This window comes from Leiobunum rupestre, chromosome 4, assembly GCF_980474605.1.
Source record: "Leiobunum rupestre chromosome 4, qqLeiRupe1.1.hap1, whole genome shotgun sequence".
In the NCBI taxonomy this organism is placed as follows: Eukaryota; Metazoa; Arthropoda; class Arachnida; order Opiliones; family Sclerosomatidae; genus Leiobunum; species Leiobunum rupestre.
The window spans coordinates 44,004,623-44,014,464 of record NC_143387.1 but is presented as its reverse complement, the minus strand read 5'-3'; the positions used below and the strand labels follow the sequence as shown (position 1 = coordinate 44,014,464).

General features: G+C 36.0%; 1 protein-coding gene across 1 annotated transcript; it reads left to right on the top strand.

Annotated features, from left to right (window-relative positions):
• The first annotated feature begins 3,870 nt into the window (after positions 1–3,870).
• LOC149947928 (uncharacterized) lies at positions 3,871–7,923 on the top strand. Its single transcript, XM_090171640.1, has 6 exons — positions 3,871–3,961; positions 4,255–4,410; positions 4,592–4,756; positions 4,826–4,943; positions 5,006–5,165; positions 7,021–7,923. The coding sequence occupies exons 1-6, from the start codon at positions 3,901–3,903 to the stop codon at positions 7,216–7,218; spliced, it is 858 nt and encodes a 285-aa protein (XP_090027766.1). The 5' UTR covers positions 3,871–3,900; the 3' UTR covers positions 7,219–7,923.
• Positions 7,924–9,842: the final 1,919 nt, after the last annotated feature.

Genomic DNA, 9,842 nt, shown 5'->3' with positions numbered 1-9,842 from the left:
AGGTAGTAGTTTGTCCATGATCAAACTCATAATATAGAGGATTAAAAACAACTACATCGCCATCTGGTTTCGGACCTAGGTTCGAGGTTCGTATAAGAACTAAAAGCATGGTGGTGAGACTGCGAGAACTTAAGTGAAATGAAGTCGTCAAAAATCGACGTTTTTTGTTCAGTTAATTGTTAACTAATACAGGGACTTCTTACTGCGTATAAATAATTTAATTGTTAAGTTTCATTCCTATACCTAATAATATAGATGGCAACATGATATTTCCTTAGTTTCGTAAAATTATCATCCAATAAATTTCGATCTTTATTACGTAATATTTCTTCTAAAAAGTTAGGCGATAAATAACTGGCGTTTTTCAAACTCGCGGCTTCGTGTGCTTAAACTGCTTATGAATCAGTTTTAGTAGGCGCTTAAATAAAACCTCTTCAATGAAATCGTCAAGAAGTAGTTTTTCCGAGAGCCAGGACCTGTAAGATACTGTTTATATATTGCTTGTTGAAATAATGGAAACTTTTCACCTTTAATGCTACAAGTGTTTCCTTATAACCAGGTAGCTTTTTTGACATATTAAGGCTTAGCAAAAACACGACGTTCTGATTACAGTTGAAAAGTTTCCATAATTTCAACAAGCACCAAATAAACAGTATCATTGCAGGTCCTGGCTCTCGGATATATTACTTCTTGACGATTTCATTGAAGCACTTATTCTATTCGCGACTGAAAACAATCGCTACACCCCCTTAAATTGGTTCTCCATTGAAACCTATTGATAGGTATATAGCGGCTAAAGCAGACGCTAATAATTTTTCTTAGGTCGCGTTAAGTAACAGCAAACGGTTGGACCGTTGAATGCGCATTCGCTACTGTACGACCTTTTTCACTTCCGGGATTGACGTCACGTTTGCAAACGGAGATCAACGGGTAATGGACGCTTCAATAAAAGATACTCGGTTTCTACTCCCCTTTCCAAATTCATCTGGGAAGGAGCTATTTCCGGTCGGTCGGTTAAACGGTTAGACTGGCTAGCCGAAAAGTCATATTTAAGCCAAATAGAGACTAGATTTTGCCCTCATGATAATTTTGCGTCAGATAAGAAACGCGTCAGCTCACGTGTATAAGGAACGTACTAATGTTAATTTTGGATAATATATTTTAAGGTAAATTATATAATGTTACTAAAACTAAGTATAAGAAGATAATATTATTATTATTATCATCCTCTTATTGTATAAATAATTAAAATTATATGTAATATTTTTATAATACCGGGGAATTTTAAAGCTTCTCGTGGAGGCAGAGTTAATTCTTTTCGTATAAAATTATATTTTGGGAAAAGATGAAAACTGATTCCTTTAGAACTAAACATTACTTTTGCAGTACGGTATGCAACAAGTGTTTCCTTTTAACCAGCTTAAGGCTTAGCAAAAAACCGATGTTACGTTCGAGAAAGTTTCCAGCTTTCTAATATTTCAACAAGCACTATATAAATAATAACTTATGAGTCCTGGCTGTCGGAAATATTACTTCTTGGCAATTTCTGGGAATATGTTTTATTTAAGCGCCTATTCACAATTTCCCTTCCGTTGAGCGTCACTGAACGCGGCCTTAGTCGTTATAACTTATTCTTAAATTTGACTTTATAAATAATGATACTTTTCCGGAAATTTTTCCGCATTTTATTTTTCAGGAAAATTAACAACACTAGTTAATTTTTAAAAAATACGTTCTTATGACTGGTCTGTAGCAGACGCTAGATCATAGGCGCTACATTGGAAAAGCTAGCGCTGCTACGCCACCTAAGCTCGAATAATTTTTGAAATGGGCTTCTCTTGTTATGTCCGAGCTCATTAATTTAAATGTTGCTCAGCTCCTTGTAGCTGCTCTGATTCAAAGGAGTGTAATTCCTATTTTGGCAAAAAAAAAAAACCTTTCCGACTTTTAATTTACTTCCCAATTTACAGACTTTCAACTCTAATTTTTTTTTATATATATATCCCAATAGTCTTCCAGGGAAGCACCCGGCGGGAAGGTGTGCAACACCGAAGCGGCATTACCGCGTTGAACGGCGGTCGCGATGCGCTGGATCAAGTATAAAACGGAGCGCGGTTCACCAGTGACGGAACGAATCCTACGGCCTATGGCGTGGATCAGCGCCAAACCCTCGCGGCCGAAGGAGCCAAAGGTTTTAATGGCCACCGGTTTAAACTCTAAAATGTACAATATAATGACACCACTTGGTTGTATTTAAAGACTGTTCATTTTGAACATATATCAGTTCTGGGTCAGAGGCTCAATATCGTTGAGCCACAGCAAGCGTACACAACTTACAAAAAACATTCATCAAAATCCAGCGAATGTCAGAGATGGAACGAAGGATTTGTTATAAAAAATCTGTGTTGAAGCAATTTTTGTTTTCCTTATTAAATGAAACAGATTTGACTAACTCGGAGGTATTTAATTGAAAATATTTGGGAAAAAATAACTAGTAACAGGTGCATACATAGAAATCTCATAGGTAACTAGAATGCTGCCGCCTACGGCCGAGCTTGACGCCAGTTCGCCTTGAACCTTCAGCCAATGAGAGGCCGTAGAGTGGTTCCGCCAAGGAGGATAATAATCCTCCTTGGATCCGCTACTATAGCGGGAGATAGGGGACGTCATTCTCTCTGGTGACATTAAATTCTTGGCAGAACCACTCTTTGAGCTCTGATTGGCTGAGATCTGGCTATCGTCTGCCACGGCGTTTGGCCCATTTGCCAGTTACACGGCAGCATTCTAGTTACCTATGAGATTTCTATGGGTGCATAGAAGCAAAGATAATATAACTACGTACCCTAGATTCGAAATCACGGCGTTTCTCGGTAGCGTCTAGATTATCTTTGCTTTTACTGAGTTCGCGCTGGAAGTCGGAAAAATCGGGCTCCATAGCAGGGTGAGAAATAAGGAATTTCAATAGATATCCCACGATTATATTACTCACCTTTAGTTTTCTTCCGTTTAGAAAATTTTTTAGAGCTACAGGCATATCCATTATTGTTTTAAAACAATATAACGCAAAAATATCTGGTATCTTGAAAACCGCAAGTCAAAAACCACGGCGCAATTTTCACTAAAACTTTACGTTTTAACTAGATGTCGGTAGCCCTGCCAGCCCGCCGGGAACTCAGTAAGAGCCTGCGTTACGTGAAAGGAGCTTGATTTCGAATCTAGGGTACGTAGTTATATTATCTTTGATAGAAGTAATACAGAAGTTACGGACCAAAGCGGGCCTGCTTTGAAAACCTTAGGTTTTCCATCTTTTGTCCCCGGGAAACGGTTTCCAAAACGTTGGCCACTCTGAAATGAAAACGCTTTCGACACCATAATCAGTGATGACAGATTGAGGGAAATTTCCCACATATAGGTAAAATTTGACCCCCAAAAACGGTAAAAAGGGAAAAGGGAAACCCGACCAAAAATTAGCTAAATCTAGGGAAATTCAAGGCGAAAAATTATTTTATTCAAAGCTAAAATAAAAAATGGCACACTTTCATTAAATTACTCCGAACAACATTTTCCCGCTCTAACCATAGAACAAACAAGGATTCTATGTGTATCCTTGGTACAAAACTGTAATTTTTATACTGGTTAAATTATTGTTCCTAGTTTTTATTCATTGCGAGATGAAAATAAAAGTCTTATTTTCTTCAGGACATTTGTTATTTTTCTATTACAACATATCAAGTAATTGTTTTACGCAAATATATAATATAGTGTTTTGGAAAACTAGGAAAATTTTAATCCGAAATGGAAATTTCAAGTGTCAGAAAGGAAAATTCCATTTTCGCGACCTGGCATCACTTCACTGACCGTAATGCGAAACTGAACACGGTCTGGAAATTGGGCTTCACTATGGTTATATATTCATTAATATGGCTATTATGCCTAATTATTTTCACATTGTTAATTGAATGTAAGTTTTTAAGGCGATTTTTGTATGCTCCACTTAACGTACAAAATAAACAGAAACTAAGTTGGATAACTTAAGCAGTTCGAAGACTAATAATATATCAAGTTTTTAGGATAGCTAGCTAATTAGAGCTGCGCTCCCAAAGACATTGTCTGACGCTATGGTCTATGATATTTAAAAGAAAAATTAATTTTTTTGGCTCTTTGCTCTTAGTACTTGATAATTTTACATCAATTCCAAACTTCTAAAGTAGTTCGCTGTTTATAATTGGAAGAACCTTTTTATTCTTATAATAGCATTGGCTTTGGATGATTTTTATCACTTGAAAGCTTGTTACCCATGGTTCAGGGCACCAGATTTGAAACCTGGGAAAAATAACTGTACATTAGGATGCAGTTTACAAATGGCCTATTCTGGAATATCACAGCAAGAAGTGGCAGTTTGCTTGAGAGGTTTGCAAATAACTTCAAGCAGTGGCGTAGGCAAAATTCCACCTTGGGTGTAGTTTTGATATTTATATATATGTAGTCTGACCTTCCCGTTGATGAATTTTTGTCTACACTGCTGACTTCAAGGTTCTCTTTTAATAGTTGGTTTGACAGAAACCCTAAATATGACAACTTCAATTTGTAGATGGAAGGACTGGTATATTGTGCCACAGTGATTCTGATTGTAAACAAGTCGTGCCAACGTCATATTGTAAAAAGGCATTGTGTGTGTGTGAAGAACAGACCATGGATAGATCTTATTCAACTATTAACTCAAATCTTGCGCAATCAACTTTACATTTTTGCGCTGGTACTATTTTCTTCTTTTTAATAATTAAAAACATTTATCTATCTCATTTTTTAATTCATAATATTACAGATATTAGAAATATTCACATTCCATTAGTTCTATTTCCTTGGAAAACACTGATGATTATTTTTTGTACATTGGTCATGACAGGTCTATTGTTAATGACTCTGAAATGGATTACTCCTATGTAAGAAAAAATATTCCTCAAATTCCTAATTTAAAAATATAATCCCTTATTCCCCAACTTAGAATTAGTACAATAAGAGATTTCCAAGGCTCGGAAATAAATCAACAAAGGCGTCATAGAAACGATATTCTTGTAGCAGAAGCTTTCCAAAATAGACAGTCTCAGAATGTTTTTCAAGCAGCTCTTCCAGATAAACCTCCGCCTTATGAAGCCGCAGTACAGGTTAATATAGCTTACCTAGAATGTATTTTTTTATACTAAGGGAAATGCCAATGTTGCTCCCAATTCACCTCACAAACTTGCATCTTGCAGCGTGATTAAAGTACACAACATCAAGGTCATTCAAAAACTATCGAGAACCGTTTGGTTTAGAGGCTAGGTTCCAATTAGAAAGGTATGCACCATCGCATTTTATGAATAAGTGGCTCTGAACTGATGTAAATTGGTCAATAGGAAACTAAGAAAATTAACACCAAAAACAAGAAGATCATAAATAAAAATGTTCAATAACTAATTATCAACATTAAAATTTATTTCAATTAAGCTCAGATTAGGTCGGTTAAAATAAACTTGGAATGGCAAACACTTTTCAAATTGGAACTGACCTTCCAAACCTAACAATTTTCGAGATATATTTTGTATGATCAACTAAATTTTAATAGCATAAGATCTTACCAGAGTGAATTTGTCCTGAAAATGTTGATGCCGTAGCACAAGTACTTTCTAAATTATTAACAACTAAGCATGATCTCTTTGACATTTTTATTTATTACCTTCTTGATTTTCCTGGCTTCTTATTGGCCAATTTACATCGGTTCAGAGTCATGTGGATATGAAATGAGTTGGCGCACACCTTTCTAATTGGAACAGTCTCTAAACACAATGGTTCTCGAGATAGTTTTTGAATGACCTTGAGGACATGGTTGAAGGTCATCGAGTTTGGTTTCCTCTAATGACCCCCTGTGTGTGCTATAGGATCTGAAAATATGAAATTCCTAGGAAAATTAGTTTTCCAATTATTAACTCTGGATCGTTTTTTAGTTGACAACATGTATAGAGCCAACTGCCTTAATATCCGTCAACTAAATATGTGAAGAAATACTAGACAATTTTTTAATTTCAATGTTTTTTGATTGAAACTTTCAGCTGTTGTACAAAGAGAATTTTGAGTGAGCAGATAGCTTTCATACATTCAACTTAAAACTGGATTTTTAGGCGTCTATACTCGTGACCAAAATTTAAACCAGACGAAGCCTATAAACACTTTGGTAGAATATTAATAGGGAAACTTCAGTGTAATTGATGGAGTTATAATTATAGCTGACGATTTAGGGTGCAAAATACTTGGTACAACATCGGGAGGTTTATAAATGATTTTAGCCTATATTTTAAGGACCATTAAGTGCCTCTTTGGGTGGTTAAATAATGGAATATAGATATGGGCATAGTCGTTTACGAGGAATTTTTTATCTATTTTCCACCATGAAGTTAAGGAAAAGGTCACGCTGAAAAGCTAAATTAGTATTACCTAGATTATGTACAAAACATTGATTACAAAGAATTTGAAAAACTACTGAACACTGACTAAGATCTGCGAAGATTCAAGTAAAATGATAAGAACTTAAGGTCTGTGATTTTTCATGGTTTAATCAAATACCCTACTATAGGCATCTAATTCTTTTGGAACGTCTCATTGTGAATTATTAATTTATTATAAATAACAATAAGTGTGATACGTCTCAAGAAATTAGATGCTAATTGGTATAAACAGTGCCACCGAGAGCAGGCCCCAAGAGAGTCGTTTGCTCATACTAGGGCCCCTAGGCTGCATAGGCCCTGGTTATATTTACCAGCTTCCCCACTCTCTTGTTGGGCTGGGTATAATTAGATACTTAAAGGGCATGAACCAATGAAGCCCCCATTTGGAATGCACCTTAACGTACTCTGAAGTTTTGGATACCAATTATTATTTGTGACTTGAGTATTTTTGAAACTTGGGAAAAAAGTTTACCTATTTGCATTGAGTTGCTAAGGAATTTCCTTGATATCTTAATAATTTAATTAATGCTTATATCAGCTAACAGATTTCTTGCCAACTTATGAAGAGGTTCACAAAGCTAAATGCAACGAAGGCAATGTGTCAAATGCATCACCATCATATTCAAGAAATGATAACGTCCAAAATACTACAACACCAACAACTGCTTCCAATTTATTACTAGAGCAATCGAATTCCCGAACGTTACCTAAAGCTATAAATGTTGAAAATGTTTAAGATGTTTCCATTTTGTTTTTTTCTTGGAGAAAGTCAAAAGGTTCTACTATATGGATTCCAAGTATCTAAAGATCAAAATAACAGCATACAAATATTTACAAACTTAGCTATGCATTTTGAATTTCAAGTACTAATGGTAATGACAAAAGTAAGGTCATAGATAGGATAGTTTTTGGGTTCTAAAAATACTTGGAAAAATTGTAGCATTTGACAAATCAATTAAATACTTATAGTAATCCTATATAGAGATCTTCAACTAGTAACATATCAAAAGCTATTTTACTAACATAGAATGTTGTGTCATTTTATCTAAAGGAAGATATCTTTTAATGCATAAATTCAACAAACTTGTCTGTTTTATCATTGACAAAAGTGTGTAAAAGCCGTATACTTCCGTGGTAAAGTAGTTCTGGCATGTTTTACTGTTTGTTGAACTTTGTTTAAAATAGAGCTATTTTATTGAAATAATAGTAGTAGCTCATGTAAATTTTTTCACTAAAAACAGGCATGTTTTTGCTCTGTGTGGCTGAGACTCATGGGTCCAGGGGTTACTGAAGTTATGAGATTTTAGTATCGAAAGATATATTTCCTTTTTCCTTTATACACTGATAAATTTATTAATATTTTTGTATATTATTTAGTATTTTCCTAATGCAGGTTAGTTGACATAAAATAAAAGAATTTATTTTTTTATGAAATATTTTTTTAGTTTTACAAGAAAAAGTTGCACAAACATCTTAACGATAATTTTAATACTGGTCAAATGGGGCAAAACTTGTGTTGTGGTACTTGGAGGTTAACCACATCCCTGGGTGCACTATAAGCAATTAGAGGTAGATACTTTTTGCATGTTCTGGGATTTGGGAGTAGGGTAAGACGAGTAACCCTATGACGTCAATTTACTCATATTCTGTGATGACGAATATTTTGAGTCTGGGTAAAGACATTTTCCCAAAATAAATTCTGAATAAGCAATACTTTGACCTTGACGAATATTTCTCGGTTTAGAACAAGCGAATAGTTTAACAGAAAAGGTTCGTTTTATAGAAAATAGCGGGGGGTTTGAAAATAGTCTGATACCCAGGGGTGTAACTGGGTCAGTACACTCCAATGCAGAGGGCCTGTGGTGTTTTGGAATCCACAAGTTAAAAGGAGGGGGGGGGGGGCGCATTCAGAAAACGTCATCAGTGACGTCAAAAACGAAACTTTGGTAATATACAATTTACAATCCACCACGGATGATCTGTCAGCGGGGTCTATATAGAGGGGAGGCAATTCCCTTTTTTGCATTGGGGCTCCATTGGTGCCCAATTTTATTAGCTAGGCCACTGCCAATCCCACCCTAGGTTGGTAAAAATTAACTACAGGTCCCATAGCATTAAATATTATTTAATTACATCTGTAAATTCGTTTTTTAATCACTAGGTGAAAACTATTCGCCAGTCCGGAACCGTTGGATGAGTCCTCACAAAAACTATTCGCTGAAAAAAAATCCAGAACCGTTCTAAAGCAAAGTATTCGCTCGCGGGAATCGATTATCAGACCTTTAGGAACTGTTCAAGCAGTACTTGCTCGAGAGCAGTACTGGTACTATCATGAACCCAAGACTGAGCTCTCTTAATTTCGTCTGCAATAGTTTTTTTTAGACTAGTTATATAATACGTGCTTTTAAGATGGAATTTCGACTATTCTTACAAGTTCTGAACTGTCCGGGACTTTTTGGTGACGTCATAACATAGTCCGAATCAGTTCTTTGAGCAGTTGCAGACTTACGAATAGTTTCACCTAGTTTAGGCTAGTTAGCACGCGGAGATTCCTAGAACCGTCTGAATTAATCTAGAGATGGCGCCATATTTGTATTTTAGGGTGCTTATTAAAGGGAGTATGAACTTTAACATTTCTGCCACCAGGTATGACAGAAGCTAGTTACATCAAAAACAAGTCGTTGTGCGTGTTAGCAGATTTGCATTATTTAATATAACAATTGCTCTAATTAACGTTTATAGGAGCGGTTTTGATTCGGGATGAGCTTCAATGTTATTCCATCCTTCCACTCCTGCGTAGAGATTGCTAGTACTCTTCCCCCACTGGTTAAAGGGGTTTTCCCTCAAGTTCTTCGGTTTCCCCTTTCCATAAACAATTGTAGAGGTTAAGGGTAATAGTTAGCATAGGGAACTGTTGGCTCGCGTGGCATGAAGGGCTTGCCACCACCCTCCTACGCATTGTAACCCTGCCACCTGTTTAAGGCATTAAAAGTCTCTAGATGACTTGGGCCTAAGGTGGTGCCTTGGGTATTAGCCTAGCTGATTATTATTATTATTATAAGTAATTTTAAAATATAGGATAATAATAATTTTAGTTACAAATCAATCAATTCGTATTATATCCATGTGTTGCAGATTACGGTATAATACAAGAACAATGGTTTTATATGGTCCGTGATTTCTCACGCTTGAAGAAGCGCCTCGTTGGGCCATGCCCTATTGAGATGAAATTTAAATCTACTTTCACATCAGTCGGTTGATGATGATACCTTTACGGTCAGTCAGGGGAGGGAAGGAAGTCAAAGATACCTTTCACGCCAACCGGAAGTTTGTGACCCCCCCCCCCCCCCGTGAACCCTA

Coding starts and splice junctions, on each gene's coding strand:
- LOC149947928 (XM_090171640.1), top strand. CDS start 3,901: ATGGTTATATATTCATTAATATGGCTATTATGCCTAATTATTTTCACA. Junction 4,757..4,825: donor AACTTTACATTTTTGCGCTG/GTACTATTTTCT, acceptor ATAATATTACAG/ATATTAGAAATATTCACATT. Junction 4,944..5,005: donor CTGAAATGGATTACTCCTAT/GTAAGAAAAAAT, acceptor TCCCCAACTTAG/AATTAGTACAATAAGAGATT.